This window comes from Plectrocnemia conspersa, unplaced genomic scaffold (genome assembly GCF_051122295.1).
Source record: "Plectrocnemia conspersa isolate PC_06_02 unplaced genomic scaffold, ASM5112229v1 ptg000012l, whole genome shotgun sequence".
Lineage (NCBI taxonomy): Eukaryota > Metazoa > Arthropoda > Insecta > Trichoptera > Polycentropodidae > Plectrocnemia > Plectrocnemia conspersa.
In genome coordinates this window covers 29,573,695-29,591,120 of record NW_028277176.1, presented here as the reverse complement: position 1 = coordinate 29,591,120, position 17,426 = coordinate 29,573,695, and the positions used below count along the sequence as shown (strand labels likewise).

General features: G+C 29.7%; 4 protein-coding genes across 6 annotated transcripts; 2 read left to right on the top strand and 2 right to left on the bottom strand.

Annotated features, from left to right (window-relative positions):
- Nucleotides 1-585: 585 nt before the first annotated feature.
- LOC148228904 (deoxynucleoside kinase-like) lies at nt 586-8,506 on the bottom strand. 2 transcript variants are annotated; one of them, XM_088200796.1, is made up of 5 exons: nt 8,420-8,506; nt 2,042-2,229; nt 1,721-1,973; nt 1,268-1,422; nt 586-1,197 (listed from the first exon to the last, which is right to left on the bottom strand). In XM_088200796.1, exons 2-5 carry the CDS (start codon nt 2,210-2,212, stop codon nt 1,012-1,014), a joined length of 765 nt encoding a protein of 254 aa, XP_088056922.1. In that variant the 5' UTR covers nt 2,213-2,229; nt 8,420-8,506; the 3' UTR covers nt 586-1,011. The 2 variants fall into 2 exon arrangements, with proteins under 2 accessions (XP_088056922.1, XP_088056921.1); XM_088200795.1 differs by lacking the exon at nt 8,420-8,506 and adding an exon at nt 2,302-2,397.
- On the top strand, nt 3,944-4,982 carry Mnat9 (microtubule-associated Nat9). The gene is made up of 4 exons (XM_088200799.1): nt 3,944-4,229; nt 4,306-4,415; nt 4,486-4,542; nt 4,623-4,982. The coding sequence occupies exons 1-4, from the start codon at nt 4,153-4,155 to the stop codon at nt 4,961-4,963; spliced, it is 585 nt and encodes a 194-aa protein (XP_088056925.1). The 5' UTR covers nt 3,944-4,152; the 3' UTR covers nt 4,964-4,982.
- On the top strand, nt 6,677-9,250 carry LOC148228903 (uncharacterized). Of its 2 annotated transcripts, none has more exons than XM_088200812.1 (3): nt 6,677-6,790; nt 6,977-7,096; nt 8,157-9,250. In XM_088200812.1, the coding sequence occupies exons 1-3, from the start codon at nt 6,754-6,756 to the stop codon at nt 8,321-8,323; spliced, it is 324 nt and encodes a 107-aa protein (XP_088056938.1). In that variant the 5' UTR covers nt 6,677-6,753; the 3' UTR covers nt 8,324-9,250. The 2 variants fall into 2 exon arrangements, with proteins under 2 accessions (XP_088056938.1, XP_088056937.1); XM_088200811.1 differs by having other exon boundaries at nt 6,697-6,790; nt 8,145-9,250.
- Nucleotides 9,251-9,365: 115 nt separating this feature from the next.
- CaBP1 (Protein disulfide-isomerase A6 homolog CaBP1) lies at nt 9,366-15,772 on the bottom strand. Its single transcript, XM_088200785.1, has 8 exons — nt 15,653-15,772; nt 13,725-13,918; nt 13,377-13,607; nt 13,122-13,283; nt 12,847-13,056; nt 12,610-12,767; nt 9,884-10,042; nt 9,366-9,822 (listed from the first exon to the last, which is right to left on the bottom strand). Exons 1-8 carry the CDS (start codon nt 15,765-15,767, stop codon nt 9,666-9,668), a joined length of 1,386 nt encoding a protein of 461 aa, XP_088056911.1. The 5' UTR covers nt 15,768-15,772; the 3' UTR covers nt 9,366-9,665.
- Between the last annotated feature and the right edge of the window lie 1,654 nt (nt 15,773-17,426).

Genomic DNA, 17,426 nt, shown 5'->3' with positions numbered 1-17,426 from the left:
TCTTCCTAATTATCTTGAAACACTCGTCGGATGATTTTTGAAAACAATCCTGCTATTATGGGTATTAAATAAAAAATGTTTTTGAAACAACACACGCAATTCGATCACAGATTGGATGTGATTATTTGCTGACACTTGAAACCACAAGAAACAAAACCATCATATTACTCGATGTTGTGACGCCAATCAATTGTTCCAGTTCAACTCAGTTTTGAAAACAATTCGATGTTTGAAAATATTTGGTAACAATTATGAGTGCTGTGTGTATGCAGGTCAAGTATCGCTGTCTTAAACTGATAGTTCAAACAGTAAAATATGATAACCAATTACAAAAAAATCTTTATTTCGTCAGTTAACTTAAAATAATACTCTCACAACTAAAAGTATTTTATTACTAATTTTACTGAAGTGTATATATGGAATACAAATGTTATAATTAATCTAAACTAAAATTTCAATTTAACAAACTTTCAAGAAGTAATTAGGTCACTGCTATGGAGTTGTATGAAATGTTTTATCTCAATAGCTGCAGAGCAGAGGATTATTTTATTATAAAAAATATTTGAATATGGAAATAAAACAACATTTCGAAAAATACGAGTATATATTTTTAATACTGCTGATACAATAACTTGCATAACAATACTAATATAGAGGTATTACTATAACTCCTATCAAAATCTTTGGATATAAAATACATAAAAAATAATTTATCTAATATCAAAATACATAATAAATTTACCTAATAAAAAAGAAACATATATTAACTAAGATAAAAAATGCAAGTATGTTACATATCTTATATATTTTTTACTGACGCAAATTTTTTATTTAGTTTATTATCCCCCCCCCCCCCGATATTACACAAACTAAATAAATATTAACAAAGATATTTAAATTAAGTAATTATGAATATAATATAATTGTGCGTACATATGGTAAAACCTCATATGTCATTTAATATAGGGATATAATACGAAAATAGATTATTTTAACATTAATTTAATTAACTCAAAAGCCAAAATCCATCCTAGCAGCCTTCATTGGAGTGATGTTCCGAGATCCTGTACGTTTAGGGCTCTTTTTTGATGGCGAGTTGATAACAACGTCCATGACCGTAGATAGAACACGATGCTCTGACTTTCTATATTCATCACTTATGCGATTCAAATCTAAATCGGCATTTAAGATCAACACCTAAAAATAATATTATTATTATTAAAGCAAAAATAATATAAATACGTTTGTGGATTATTATTAAACTTACTGGTGCTGGTCTTTTGAACGTGGTTCCATGGACAAGCCAATCTTCGTGCAATTTGTGTAACTGTTCCAAATAGCTCAAAGGTATGCATTCTTCTTCAGAGCGGGCTCGTTTCCTTATTCTTTCATGGACGATCGACGGTGTTGCTCTTAAATAAACTAATGAAAAATATATTTAATTACTTTTTTTGTAAGTGTTGAAGTCAGATGTTTGCGAAACACTGCCTTGTTACAAAGTTTTTCAAATGTTCGAAAATATTAGTTTGTCAATAGTGAAAAACGCACAAGTACTAGAATGGCCATTACCATGACATTGAAATTTACATTTTTTTTAAAACCGGCAAAATTATTTATGTTGATATGAATCGCCTAATCATAAGATTAGGCAAATTTTGGATTTAAGAAATTATTCAAAATTCGCTGAAAATAAAAATAAATGAATGCATGTTGTTTATACCTATGAGATCAGCTGAAATATCGACGGTCGCCATCATATGCTTAAACCATTCGTCCAACACGGATCCCATAGCTGGATGCATAGTCTCGGATCGAAGCATATTTTCGACAAAGCAGTAGCGAGCGCTGAAGAAAGATCGCTCCATCAGCTTGACCCTAGTCGGTACTTCCTTGTTATGCAGCGAGAGCATCGTCAATGCGACGAACGACTGAAACGGCATCGCCCATTTTGATGGGTCTTTGTACATTAGATCCTACGATTAGTAAAAGATTAAAATAAAAGAACATAGGTTATATGAAACGTCAATAGACGCAAGCTTACGAGTAAATTCCATCCATCCAAGTTCCTCCATTGTTCCACGGGTTCCGTGAGCAACGTAACGTCTTTGTATTGTGTGAAATATTGTAAATACGTAGTTTTTCCGCTCCCTATGTTGCCTTCCACCAAAACGGTGAAAGGTTTGTTCTTCTTGCCGCAAGTGTGCGAATCCATGGCGTTGACTGAGCGAACTGAAACGTAAAGATCACATTTTCGTTAATCGGATAAAAGTAGGTGAAGATAAAAACTGCACAGATAAACACCTAAGCGCGCCCAAGACGTCTTCGGACGCAATTGGCGCCAAAGCGACCTCAGCGCCGTCATACGGAATCATGTAAAACTATAGTGTTGTCATACTAAACTGTATAAGGTATTGTCGAATGGAAAATTAGTCGCACAAGAAAATCACCGATTCTACAATTGATTGCCAATGATTAATTGATCAAAAACCATGATACGTCAGGTAAGGTATTTAATATTTATTTTTTAATATTCCTGCAAGGCAGTTTCCATTCATTATTTCACAGATTTAGGAGGGGGGGGAGGGTTCAGTAGAATTGTGAGAGTGCGAAGCAAACATAAGTCTGGCTCTATAAAATTTTGTAACATAGGGGACGAAGGGATATTAAATTCGCTATAAACCTGTGACATTTATGAAAGCCGCCTAACCACTAATCAAAGTTCAATGAAATATAAATAGAGCGATAAAATTGGGGTCTAGGATAGCGATACTCAACCTGCGGGCTACAAAACTTTTGTGTGCGGCCCATCACTCATAATCGTTACTAAATATTTTCAAACATCTAGAATTGTTTTTAAGACTTGAAATTACACTGGACAAATCGGCCCCTCATCATCAACCAATCGATGTCAAGTTTGGGTTTATCCCCCCCCCCCTACTTTTTGCTTTAAAACACACCATACGGATATACGTTCGATGTACTTATCATCACTTTTGTTTATATTTTGAACAAATTTATAAAAATTAAAATCATGACTATATTTTTTTTATATTTATTAATCAACCGGAGTAATGATAAGTATATCGAACATATATACGTATCGTGTGCTTTATAGCTAATAGTAGGGGCGTTAAAATACACGTTCACTATAACATTTATACATCGCGTGTAAATAAATAATGATAACTATGTAAATATATATGTTACTACGAGTGAAAAGTTGAAATCATATAGTTTTACTAGCATCTGCCAGATAAATTATATTTTCTCTGATAAAAATATATATTTACCGGTTAAAATGTATTCCGATATAACTTCATTGAATTGACATATTCAAATGCATATTTATTATTATAAATTGACTGCATATTTATTAGTATAAAATATTGTTTTATTTATATTTTCATTGAAAGATAACCCGAGAATTTATGGTTTAGTACCAAGAACGTCATTTCAGCTTTTTTTAAGGGGGAGGAAATTTGGCCAGTCAATGTTTTTTTTTTAATATTTTGCTTTCATTAGCATTTAAAGTATTTTAATTAATGGCATGAATAATTCAAGGAGGAAACTGCCCTCATTTTCTCCCCCCCCCCCACCTTTAGCCTAAATGACGTCCCTTTCTGACCATATTATCAAATTATTTCCTATATTTTAAAGAAAGATATATTTTATTGTAGTTAGTATTGTATTCACTAAAGTATTTAGCTTTATTTAAATACTCGCAATAATACTATTATGTTATATAAATTAAAATTATAATATATTATACACTCATCAAAAATAAATTTAAAACCAGAATATTTCTTAAATATTAAAAAATCTTGTGTTTATATTATATTATATATTGATATTTGCATATTAAATTATTATATTTGTGTTAACCTTTCTAGAGAAAAATGTATTACTGCCTAACAAAAATTCGTTTCTGGCCAAATTTATAAATAAGATAGTAGCTGTCACATGTCATGTGTCATTTGTATCAGATTAAATCTCTATATAACTCCGACTTAGTAACAGCACTATAAATGCCATAATTTAGTATTTTTAAACTTAAAATCAATTTTTTATAACGTGTCCACTTTTACATTTTTATTACCTACAACGAAAAATATTATTGCAATTTTAGGTTGTAGTATTACAGATATTTAGATAATGAAAATTAACGAAAATACATCTATTCGAGGTGAAAAAGTTATTTTAGTGCCTTACGAAAAGCGTCACGTGAATAAGTACACATTTTTTTATATTTAAATCACATTTATCAAAAGATAAAAATATATATATATATAACAAACTTACTTCCAGGTATCATCTATGGATGCAATCGGAAGAACTACAAGAACTAACTGCCTCTGAACCGTTAACATTAATTGAAGAATATGATATGCAAAGAAGTTGGCGTGAAGATGAAAACAGTGATGAATATTCTTATACCTTAGTAATAGTGTAATATTTAATTTTACTTTTGTTTTACTTTTGTTTCAGAATGTACATTTATTATATTGGATTTAGATACGTTTAATAAAACGAATGATGATGTAGGTATGTGAAATATTTTATAAAAAACGATACATACATATGTATATAGTGTAGGTTAGATACATTTTTTATATTAATTTTAGTATCCATGATTGGCGATACCAATTTGTTTTTGGATAAAAATGACTCTAAAATGGCAGAAGCTGAGATAATGATAGCCGAAAAGTACGCAAGAGGAAAAGGATATGGAAAAGAAGCATTAACATTGTTGTTATTATATTCAATCAGATATCTAAAGATACATACGTTGACAGCCAAAATATCACTGTCGAACGAAACAAGTATAAAACTATTCGAAAAATTAGGATTTCGACAAAGCGAAGTCAGCGACGTTTTTATGGAAGTCACTATGAAAAAACATGTCGACGATGAATGGATAAAAACGTTATCAATATATGATTTCGAAACAATTGTATCTGAATAAATAAACAAACAAAATTAAATAATGTGTTTTTTATTATACATGTGTATGTATTTGGTACCAATACTTAAACGAGCATATAAGCTATAACCTAGTTTGATTTTTAATATTAATTCGTAAGTTTAGGCTAAGCTAGAGAAACCCAATTTGAGTTGATCAATATAATTAATAATCAATAACACTGATTTATTAGACACAGTAGAAAATTTAAGAAGCCGTGAGTCTAAATGAGCTTTGAACCAACTACCTTAAATTTAAAGGCAATGGCTCTCCACTGCTCCATTACGAAATCCTATTTACATATATTATATTTATTAGTGTATATTTTTAAAAAATATTTTCTACCTCTTTATTATTCAAATTTATTGTTGATATACAAGGAAGAACACCAAGTGATAAAAATATATTTTTATAGTAAAATTTAAAGCCAATATATCAATTAATCATAATATAATCAACGTGAAATGAATTAAAATATGCAAAAATTATCAAACTGTATTTTTAGTACTTCTATATCGTATACTTTCAACTTCTAATAATTTATTAAATTGCTTTAGATATATTTTTACAATCTCATAGAAGTATTTATATCAAGTATGTTTAGCCTTCTTTAATCATAAGTCGTAAAAACGCAATATAATGACTTATCGACTTTAATATTTATCCGAAAGATTGAAAAGACCTAAAAAAAGATTCTCAAGCTATCGTTAGTAATTATAATAATGTTAGTGCTCGCTATTGCTTCAGGGACATCATTTGGGGGAAGGGAGGTAGACGGGGCACAAATTATTTACAGTATTGCGTCAAGTCTTACATCATACATCCTTTATAATGCTCACTTGTTTATTTTTTGCTCATTTTTTTTATTGATATATCCAGAAATTTAAAACGCTTTATGGCTGAATAAGGTAAATCATCAACTCCTTCTTGTGTAATGACATTCTATGTTAAAACCTTTTAACGAAGCATCGGTATTTCTTCCGCCTTACGTTAACGATGTTGGCAAAGACGCTTAGCTTTCTGTGCCCACCGAGAAGATAATTATTCTATATTTTTAGAGCCAAGTTCACTTATTTGCGAATAACGATTCCAATGTGAAAAAATTAATGGATGTGCCGTCTGGTTTGATAAAATATTCAAGTCCGAAAATTCAAAATGAATTAATACATTGCCAAAGAGAAACTAATTGCAAAGATTAATTTATCACCCTTTTATTCTTTAATATTGGATCTAACACAGGACATTACAAAGACAGATCAATTAAGTATCGTTATACGCAATGTACACATAATTAGAAATAAAAACTAACAACCATAACAATTCAAAATTAACGACATTAACATTTTTGGGATTTTTTGAGTTAGAATATCACTAAGAACAAAACTAATAAATATCCAATCCAATTCAGAGTACCAGAGACATCATTGGAGGGGGGAAAGGGCAAGAAGGGCACCATTGCCAACTTCAAAAATGTTATTATAAATACTAGATTATTTTTTAAACAATATTAAGAAAACGTCTTAAAAATTTAATTTGTATTGTTATAACCAAATGTTAAATTAAAAAAAATCAATAATATTGTATTCTTCCCTTTTAAAATATGACACATTTGGCCATAACAGTAAAGATAATTTTACAAAAATATTTTAATAATAAGAATATTATTGTTTTTTTTTAATTAATATTAATAAATATGAAAATGATGTTTTTAGTTTATTTTTGTTGATGTCAACATTTTAAGTTGTTTTTTTTATCAATGGTTGCAGTTTGTATGCAGACGCTGGGGCGGTGCAATGGCGCGCGTCTTACTCATCTTGTTTATAGTCTCTTGTAAGTGAAAAATTACTTTATACCCGACATATAATATCAGAGATCATTAATAAATCTTTTTACATTTTATCAACTAACGAGAAAGTAATCGACCAACTCTTAAAAACAGCTTTTTGCGTCAAGCCTAATTTGGCATCAGGAATGTCAGTAAAGACTAAACCCTAATGATATGTTTATTCGTACCAGTTGCAGCCACTACTTATGGATTATCCGGATCCGCCACAAGGACCCCCAATTATACTAAATCGGCCATCACGAGACAAATGACCAGAACCAACGTCAACAACATCCAAACCCCAGTTAAACGTTCGTATATATGATTTACAGTAAGGCAACAAAGTGACTGACATAATTTTAAATCGTTAATTATAATAATTAAAAATTCTGGCACTAGCCGCAAAAAGGGTTTTAGTTTTTTTTAATTACTTTTAAGATCTGTAATAAAATATTTTTAACTCAACTTTTTTCTTGAACAAAAATACTAGTTTTTTTAATATACGCCATTTTGAAAAAATATGGCGGATCTAGCTGCCGAACAATTTTAGCCAATATATTTACATGATCAATTTTTCAAAAAAGTTTGGATTTCCATTTTTCACATCTATTCCACATTTTAACATTAATAAAAATTTTTTTTTACATGTTTTGTGTATGCAAAAAAGTGTGCTTCAAAAAATATAAATATAAGACCAAATTATTAAATGTGCTAAAAAAACATTGCTTGTTATTTTTTTTATTTTTGAGAGTAAATTTAAAAATACCAGCAAAAAAATTAAAAAAAGCAATTTTCATTAAAATTTGAAATTTTAGCATCTATTTGCATATTTTAAGATATTAGCATTTATCGTAAAGTATGTGTCTACTTATTAGGATTTTACCGCTTACTTATATATTTACTTGATAGTGTGTGTTGTGTGCTGTTTTTGGTAAGTAAATAACAATGATGAGCTTTTAAATGCAAATTGTATTAATCCTAAAGGCTAAATGCACTGTACAACAGAGTCGAGTATACGTCAATACAAATTTAAGGTTTAAGTTTCCAAATTTTTACTACTTTTAACTTTATGGTTATAAATTAGTATAAAGATGGCGCAACAAAATTCTGAAATGTTGATGGTGTTACCCCAAATTTGAATTATTTTATTTGGTTCATACTATTTTATTGTAATGCAAAGAACTATTATGTTTAATTGATAATTCAATATCGGTTTAAAATTTAAAAAATACCGATATACAACTATTAAATGTCCTAGTCACAATCCTCCCACCTCATATTAATTTTATGTCGGTTACTTTTTTGTTGAACAATTCTATAATAAACGATAATATATTTTATTTTATATTGATTATAAAGTCGATTCTACAGAAACAACATCTAAATCTGGATCTCGAGGCATCTCAGCATGGGGAATAGTCGCACTCGTCGTCAGCATGATACTCATGCTCGTGGGAATATACTATTTTATAATATTCTATCCGCTGATATGCGCTAAAGAGAGAAAGTATGATGTGATCGATTCGTCTTCCGTTTGAATTAAAAAACGATACTAATCGTATGAATAAGACCAAAACGAATTTACATATCGATAAAAAATAATCTTATGAATTATATAGAAAGGGTATTTTTACCTAAGAATATTATAGTAACAGTCTCGGTGATTTGCGTCTTGAAACAATTACACTAGTATACTTTTATGTAAGATGCGTGATCTTAACTGTTTTCGTATGTAAATATGCTTTAATTTTATACATAAACGTATTCATATCTATGCTACATATACATCTATATTGTACGATTAAGTTGATAAAAAATTGTCATTGTATGCGAGTGTAATGATTTTAAAATTTGCAGCTTAAAATTTCTTATCACTCAATTTTAGCATCATTTGAAGGTTGTGTAGTGTATTGTATCTTTTTTTAAATATGTGATATAGTACTTATTTTGTATTCAATTGCATATTTTTGTTTTACTTAATGATCTAATGTACGTTATATTTTAATATGTTTTTAGTTCTAAGGTCATGTCGCGTATATTAATTGATTTTAGTTTATATAACAATCAACAAAGATTGTAGTATTTATTTTTACTTTAATTCTTAGTTAAATTTAGATAATTATATTAGCGTTTGATTAAAGTTTTATCTTTAATGATAACTTAATCTTTAGCGATACATTGATCGCACCGGATACTATTGTAACTTAAGCTGATAACAGATTAAGTAGGAATTAATCTAATTTTTGTCTCGTAAGTTATTTTTTATATATCATTACATTTTACAATGTACATTATAATAAAGTATGTATAATTACGTATAATAATTCATGACAAAGACTGGCTAATTTTATATATGAAATTTTTATTAATGGAATGAATCGCACTGATCGTTTTTAGTTTTATTTTAAGCCGCTCATTGGTTGTATGTGACGAAAATTTGTAATAAAATGTGTTTATAAAATCTATATGAGTAACTGTCTTTATTTATCCTTTAAATCTTGTAGATCGTTAACTTAATAAGAAAGTACATTCATATAAGCTTTTCTGTAAATCCTGGTTTGGGGAATAAAAATACACGTATTTTTAAAAATATAAATTTAATCAGGTATATTATATAAAAGTTACGATTGAATTAAATTTACTTTATAAGTACATGGGAGTGGCTTTGGAATGATGACTATAAATAACCATTATCACATGTTTGATAAATTGATAACCATGATACTGTCTTCTGAGCTTTCTAGATTTCGCAGTATAAAACGCCATATAAATGGTAATATGTACAATACAAATATTTATAATTACGAACATGACTTGTGCGTCAGATGCGCTTACACGAAACACGAATAAATGACACGATAGTAGAAAAAGTTTAGTCTTCTATAATTCTTCTTTGTCGAGGTCGACATCTGATAAGTCTATATCCTCCTCCTGTGGCAGTTCTCCGTCTTTTCCGTCCCAAGAGTCGCAGCCGTAAATCTTTGGCATTTCAGCTCCTTTAACTGGCGCCGTTTGACCCTTGCCATAAGACAGGTCCCTATAATAATAAAAATATTTTAAGCATATAAATGTGTTGAAAAATATATTAAAAAAAATACCTTAAAAATTCATTGATGCCGTTTTGAGAAAATGATCCTCTGAGCAAGGAGTATTTGAGTTTTTTGGCATTAACAACGGCCATTGCGGGATAACCAAACCCGCCGATCTCAAGTGCATCTTCGACGCCCGGCTGCGAGCCAGCTTCAGACCACGCCCATCTAAAAATATTTATAAAGTATATAAGACATGGCTTGTTGACAAAACAAAAGATTTAAAATTCTGGGAATATCAATCAGATAATCAGTACATAAGTTAATCAGATAAAACATTAAAAAATCTGATATTTTATATATTTTTTTTGCATAAATCCAATTATAGAATGTATTTTAAAAAAATGATTTAAAAATAATCTTAATTATAAATTTGAGTCCAGTATTCGCCTTATTTTTTATTTTTATAAATAGCGCTCGAGTTGTTCATTTTTATTACAATTCTGATAAAATTTGCTTGAGCAAACTTATATTCGTAAGAAAGCAGGTGTCGTATTGCTTTGCTTCCGAGAAAACTCTTCCCTCTAACAGTTATCAGGATATCAACTGATTCGCTTTATCTAGGTGTGGTTTCTAATTTAGATTGGAATTAAGGGTTAAGGCTAATTATTTAGCTTATTAATGCCAATCTAGTATCTTTATACATTTTTAGCTGGGTTTTAGCAAATAAAGCATATGAGCTTTTCTTCTATAGATAAAAATAACTGCGATGCTTTGATTGTCAAACCATTTCTGAATTGTGACAAATTTTTTTTTGAAGGTGGATTAATTTATAAAGTTAAGTTTTTTATACATTAAATAACGTTTATTATTTAATATTTATCTTTCACCAAAAATTTTTATGAACTGTTTTTTCAGTCGGTACGCTGTTTAATTTGTATGGTCTATTCATTTATCTCTAAATAAAATCTTATTTACATAGATATGTATAATGCATATATTCGCAGATGAAACATCTGGCAAATTCTACAAGCACAAAATTGTATTACTAAAATATGGCAAGAATAATATTTGCCTTATATTTAAAATTTTAAAAAATTCATACTGAAAACACATTTCCGTTTCTACAATATTGATAATTAAATGGAATATTTAATTGAGCTTTTTCTATGTAGATTTAAAATATTGTGAGTAAGATTTTCAATACCAGTTTTTTTTATACCGCAATCCTGGACTACTTTTTCTGTAGGAAATTTAGTTAAAATATTTTTTCAGACACGAGACCATTACGCGCGGATATATACGTCCTAGGGGAAATTGGTGCACGCACAAAATTAATAACAGAAATGTATAATTTTTTGCAAATACAGTAGACCCCCCAAAAATAAATAAATTAGGAACATACTATTTGGGTGCTTATGATTAGAAAATACTCATACAATTTTTTGCAATATGTACATACGAATCAGGAACGTGTGGTGAGATTAAATTCAAGCGATTAAAACCCAAACCAGCCATTTGAAAAATATATACTCTATTAGATAGTCATAATTTAAATGAACTTTGGGTCAGAAAAATAATTAAATCTCGGTCAGAATTTTATTGACAGCCTGGTAATAATTATATTATTTAGGGTCAAAATTAATATCAAATGATTGGAGTAAAAATAGCATACGGTAAGAATAAAAACAGGATAATCAGAATTAAAATAATGAATGGTCATAATTACATGAAAATATCAAATGGTTAGAATATGAACAGCATACGGTCATAATAAAAACATAGGACGCTCAGAATTAAAATAATGAATGTGCATAATTATATTATTCAGGGGCAAAATAAATATCAAATTGTAAGAATAAAAATATAAGATGATCATGTGAATTTAAAAAATATTATAAGATTTATAAATATAAATAGGCAATAAATTATTTATTTTAGAAATATCTAATAAAATATTTCGCTCGCACTTAAACTGTTGGACAGGATAGGGTCAGAACAGTGAATACCCCAAGAATAACTATCAACGAATATATTTAATTGTACGTAGGATCCAAAGGTATTCAGAGCGATGAACGAAGCAGGAATAATGACAGAGCGGCGGCGGAGAGCATGCTTGGCTTGTAGTGTTAACATCTGACAATGTTGTGAGCCCAACCAAACAAGTTGACCATAAAAGAACATCTTAATAATGACCATGTATTATTATGCTGAACATCTGTCAACATAAATTTACTTTGAGGTTAAAACATAGATCATAAAATATATTATAAATACTGGCTTTTCTTTATAAATACTGACCAATGAACTGTAATAAATACCGACTAAGAAAAATGATTCTGACTATTTGTCAAAATAATTCATACCACTTAAAATAAATTCTGACCACAAACGTATTCAAATTCTGATAATTTCATTCCATTAATAAATTAAAATTTGCAATTTCTAAAAAATATTTTTTTTTGTCAGGAAAAATAAGATCAACATAAATAAACATAGAACATATTATTTCATAACATATTTTATGTTTTTATTTACTTTTTATGTATTTCTTGTTCTATTAACACATTACGTTCACGCATTTTCGCGTGATAGTGAAATATTTGAGGTCAGTCCATTCACGCATTTAAAATAACGTAATCAAAATTAATAAAAAAAATTAGAAATGTTAATGTATACATTTATAATTAAATCTTTTGTCAAAACATATTTTTTAAATTCCGCAAAAATAGCAGACCGTAATGTGTTAACATTTCAAACCGAATTTTATGTAATTATTATTTAATTTAACTTACCCCCACATCTTCTGCTTGTACTTGTCTCCCATGGTTTTCAAAATATTTAAATATGCATTACGGCAAGCCGCATCGCAATCTAAGATATGTGGCAATACTGATATAACGCACAGAGGCTTATCACCGCAAGCTTCTTGCATCGACTTCTCACTGACGAGCTAAAATAAACATTAGATCGACTTAAATTAATAAGACACAGAGTAAAGTTTTATAAAATCATGATGAAACAAGTTATACTTGAATTAATTCAGGCGCAGGGATGTTAGCGGCGAGCTTTTCCAAAGCCCAGTTGACAATATCGCTAGCTGTTCTTCCGCCGTCGAATTCAACGACAGACATTGAATCTTTTTTACCAGCTGCGAACATCTTGATGGTAGGATAGCCTTGTACACCGTATTGACTAGCTTTGACTTGATTTACGGTAGCGTCCAAAGTGCCAAGTTTTACCTAAAAATTGACAATGTAATTGAAATTCATTCCGATGAAATGTCACGTGTAATATTCGTACATACCTTTCCTTTGAGCTCGGTAGCTGCCTTAGCCCAATGAGGTTCAAGATTTTTACAATGACCGCACCACGGCGCAAAGAATTCCACGAGCCACAAATCGTCGCTTTGCATTACAAGTTTGTCGAAGTTGGAGTCAGTCAATTCGATGACATTATTTGAATCACTCTAAGTGAATTGAAATAAAAGATGTTATTACATTGAAACATGTGATAAAAAAATGATTGTTTAAATTCTCTATGAATAATAAACGATAATAACATTTGATCCGCTATCCCCCGATGCTTTTCCGTTGAGTTGCATGTTGACTTTGGTCTTCGCAGCTTTCATGGCAGCATCGACAAAATCAGACGCACTTCTAGCGCCATTGTAAGCCTCAGGACTGCTTTTGTCATGTCCGAAAATCTTTATCGTGGGAAATCCGCTCACGCCGAAGTCTCCCGCTAGCTTTTTGTGCTCGTCAGCATTTACAGCGCCGACTTTCACCACTCCCTGATAACAAACATTAGCATTTAAAACAGTTGTATTACTTCAACTGTGCAAACAGCGCACGATATACGAATTAAAAGTCAATAAAAAAAGCAATGTTGATAATATTAATCACTTTACCTTCAAAGCTTTAGCAGCTTTGGAATATTCCGGAACCAACGATTTGCAATGACCGCACCACGGCGCGTAGAATTCTATGAGCCATACGTTATCGCTCTGCTTGACTAATCTATCGAAATTGGCAGGCGTAAGATCGACTACGTCGCCCGTCGACGGGTACATCGCCAACACATTGTGTAGGCAAAATAAAAGGCCTGAAAATAATAAAATAAAAGTTATAAAAACCTTATAATTAGGGTTACTATTTGAATATACTCGTAATTTTAGCAATATTTATTTATTTAACTAATTAGTGCAAGAAATCAATTAACACTTTATTCTTGAAATATTTTGAATTTTTACGACAATTTAAATGAGTTGTGTGTGCACTACTGTTGGATAGATTAGATGCAAACATGAATAACTGTGCAACCAATCCTTTTCCGAAGATTTACTTTACATAAATACACAAAGAATTTGTTTTATGGAACAAAGTATTTATTTAAATGCACATATCTCTTAAAATTACTCCCTGTTAAATTGCACCCGTTTTTTATAATATAATAATAAAAAATTGAGCAATAGAAATAATGACATAATTCCATCTGTGCAAAATAAAATATAAAAATAAAAACACCTAATGGGTAATATGAAAAATACGCAGATTTTTTCAAATATCATTCGAAATAGAATAAAAAAAATATTAGATTGAGAACTATTTGTTTATAGTTATTTATTGATTTACGTTTATTTTCTTTCTAGTTTATACACGTCCTTTCTTAAAAGTATAAGTGAAAAAGTAAAAGTAAAAAATAAAATTAAAAAAGTTTTGTTATAAATTTGTAATGGTGTTGTGTTGGTTATGAAATAATATACAATGATGATGTAATTGAAAATAAAATAAATATAAAATATGATTTAATTTAAAATTTGGTGTATTTTGAATTTATTAGCATCTAGTATATTATTAAGTAAATTTTTGTCAAAGCATTGTCTGAATGTTTTAAAAATACAATTATAACATATTCAAATCAGGATTTTCGGCTACAAATACGACTAAGGGATAAAATTGAAATTATACGATTTTTTTCATTTGTATCGTTATTTTTTCACAATAAGATCTCGTTTCCAATTTTATCAAAACTTTTGGTTTTGCTGAAAAAGTAATTTATGTAAATGTCGTTAAAAATATATATTAAAATCATTTATTTTACAATAAAATATTACATAATAGTTTTCATTTTATTGTTACATTAAGACTAAAAATACAAAGTAATATGATTTTAAAAATTTCCAAGACACCCAAAACCAACCTCAAGACAAAATGTTTATCCATACACATTATCTTATGGGTAAAAAAGGTGAGATAGCAGAAACAATTTTAATTGTAAGCTTAGAATTAAAAAAATAGATCACAAATTTCCAGAAGTGAACTCTCGTCGAATTCTATTTGGATTTATATAGAACATTTCTAAAAAAATTATCTGATCCTAAGCTCGTTTCAAAATGGCAGCTATTAAAAAAAATTAACAATTAAAAACTAATCTAAAACATATTTATTAAGTAAAAATATAAAGAAGTTAATTTTGAGACGCTATCATAGATTGGAAAATAACAAGTAATATATGAAATAATTGATAAACTCTAATGTGCAAATTAAAATTTTCATACAATTCTAGTTGTACCAACGTAACAGAATAAATAAAAATACATATTGCACATATCGTTTTTGCAATATGTGCAATTGAGCAGTTATCTTGTATTTGTTAGATGGTCGTATTCGAGTTGAACGTTAATAGACGTTGACATCTAAGAATGCGAGTAGTTTTGACTGATAACTCGGAGAAATAGTATCAGGCCGGCATTTTCCGGCGAATAACATTGACTATAAAGAAGGGTAAACAATGTCGATTCGGCGAATCCTAGTTAGGTTTAGAGGGCCAACTCACCAACGAGAGCTCCTAGGGTGTACATGACGGTGGTCGACAACGTCAAGCTGAGAAATAACGTGCGCTGGCCCACACAATCGAAGAAACGTAAAGCCCTGAGGTGGATTCTTGTCATTGGCCGCGTTCGTAGCTGCCAATTTTCATCCTTTTCGCCACTGCGTGTTTCGCACAGCTCTATTTTTATTTTAATAAATAATACGATGCTAGCAAAATAATTACCGTAATGTTTAATTCAATTTTTAAAATATATAAACCATTTACCTAAATTAAATTTCGTTGCCAATTTATATAATCCTCCCTCTAACTAGATTGTCGCAGAAAGTTATTCATGGAGTGTTCATTGTTCTGACCAACGTTTGCATCTAACCTGTTTAAATTTTAAAACGTATTTATGTAGTGAAATGTTGTTGACCACTTTCGTAGCTGTTACGGCCAAACCAGCAATGTGAGCGTTAATAACATTGAATTCTGAGCGTGGCACCGACATTCTAGGCAAGTACTCAGTAGTCTTCCAACCTCTTAACCAGTGGCGGATTTATATGGCTAGGGGCATTAAAAATTTATAGGGGACCCTATATATAATATTATGTATACAAATATTCAGAGCCCTGTTCCAACTTTATTGTATTACGGGTTTGATTGTGCATCTGCTCTTACTGACCATCTAGTATCACTAAGTATTTTACCAACTCACGTCAGTATAACCAGAGTGCCACCAGATTATGGCCATAATAAAACCTATATACAAATACATTAATGGGAAGAAAAAAAAACATAAAAGCTTTGAACAAATTCGAAAAAAAGTACTCCTTCCAAAAAGGCCTTCGCAGCACAATTCGCAACAAAATTATGTATTAGTATGACTCAACAAATGAGAGGCATTTGCTCCCCCCTTGAATTTGCCCTTTTCAAACTTTTTTAAAATTTGTAGTATTTCATTTAATGAAATACTATGAATTGTAATGAAATCAAAATATTAAAAAAAAACGATCACTGACTGCCTAAATTTTACCCCCCCCCCCCCCAACAGAAAAAGTTGAAATGACGTCCCTGGTTCTAAACCAAAAAGTTTTGGGTTATCCCTTAAAGAAAACAACTAAATAGTCGCAAATTTATACCGAGAATATTTTTTATGATATGTAATTTCAGTGAAATCATATTAAAATACATTTTCGCTGGTAGATATATATTTTTACCAGTGAAAATATAATTTATCTGGCAGATGCTGGAAAAATGATATAATTTAACTTTTTCCATACGTGTTAGTATAATATAAAATTTACATACTTATCATTATTTATTTATATGCGATGTAAAAATGTTATAGTGAATGTTCATTTTTCAGAAAAGTTATATTTTCACTAGTGAATATATATTTCTACTAGCAAAAACATAAGTTAACGGAAATTATATGCTGCTCTAAAATATCTATGAAACTATATATGACAGATGCGAAACGTCCATTTACTGCTCTAAACCAAACCTAACCCAATGAAAGTTCTAAAACTAATTAATATTTTAGAACTTTCATTAGGTCAAGCTCAAAATATTTCTCTCAGGGGAAAATAAACGGAAAAATAAGTACGGACAGATGTCACATCTCGCATATTGCTCATAGTTTAACTGCACTTCACTTACACTATGTTTTAAAAATGTGATAGCTATCCTTACCGATATTACTAAGGATTTCTGATATAAGAGTATTGTCTGAAGTATATTTAAACCAAATTTTGGTCAATAGAAGGGCGTAAAAACTATTTTGACTAGTGAATAT

Excerpts from the sequence above, each read along its gene's own strand:
- LOC148228904 (XM_088200795.1), bottom strand. The coding sequence starts at position 2,362 with ATGACGGCGCTGAGGTCGCTTTGGCGCCAATTGCGTCCGAAGACGTCT. Across the intron at positions 1,974-2,041 it reads TGGATGGATGGAATTTACTC|GATCTAATGTACAAAGACCC; the intron begins GTAAGCTTGCGT and ends TACTAATCGTAG. Across the intron at positions 1,198-1,267 it reads CGTTCAAAAGACCAGCACCA|GTGTTGATCTTAAATGCCGA; the intron begins GTAAGTTTAATA and ends TATTATTTTTAG.
- Mnat9 (XM_088200799.1), top strand. The coding sequence starts at position 4,153 with ATGAAAATTAACGAAAATACATCTATTCGAGGTGAAAAAGTTATTTTA. Across the intron at positions 4,230-4,305 it reads GAAAAGCGTCACGTGAATAA|GTATCATCTATGGATGCAAT; the intron begins GTACACATTTTT and ends ACTTACTTCCAG. Across the intron at positions 4,416-4,485 it reads TTGGCGTGAAGATGAAAACA|AATGTACATTTATTATATTG; the intron begins GTGATGAATATT and ends CTTTTGTTTCAG.
- LOC148228903 (XM_088200811.1), top strand. The coding sequence starts at position 6,754 with ATGGCGCGCGTCTTACTCATCTTGTTTATAGTCTCTT. Across the intron at positions 6,791-6,976 it reads CATCTTGTTTATAGTCTCTT|TTGCAGCCACTACTTATGGA; the intron begins GTAAGTGAAAAA and ends TATTCGTACCAG. Across the intron at positions 7,097-8,144 it reads CATCCAAACCCCAGTTAAAC|TCGATTCTACAGAAACAACA; the intron begins GTTCGTATATAT and ends TTGATTATAAAG.
- CaBP1 (XM_088200785.1), bottom strand. The coding sequence starts at position 15,767 with ATGACAAGAATCCACCTCAGGGCTTTACGTTTCTTCGATTGTGTGGGC. Across the intron at positions 13,608-13,724 it reads AAGCTGCTAAAGCTTTGAAG|GGAGTGGTGAAAGTCGGCGC; the intron begins GTAAAGTGATTA and ends GTTTGTTATCAG. Across the intron at positions 9,823-9,883 it reads GGCATCAATGAATTTTTAAG|GGACCTGTCTTATGGCAAGG; the intron begins GTATTTTTTTTA and ends TTATTATTATAG.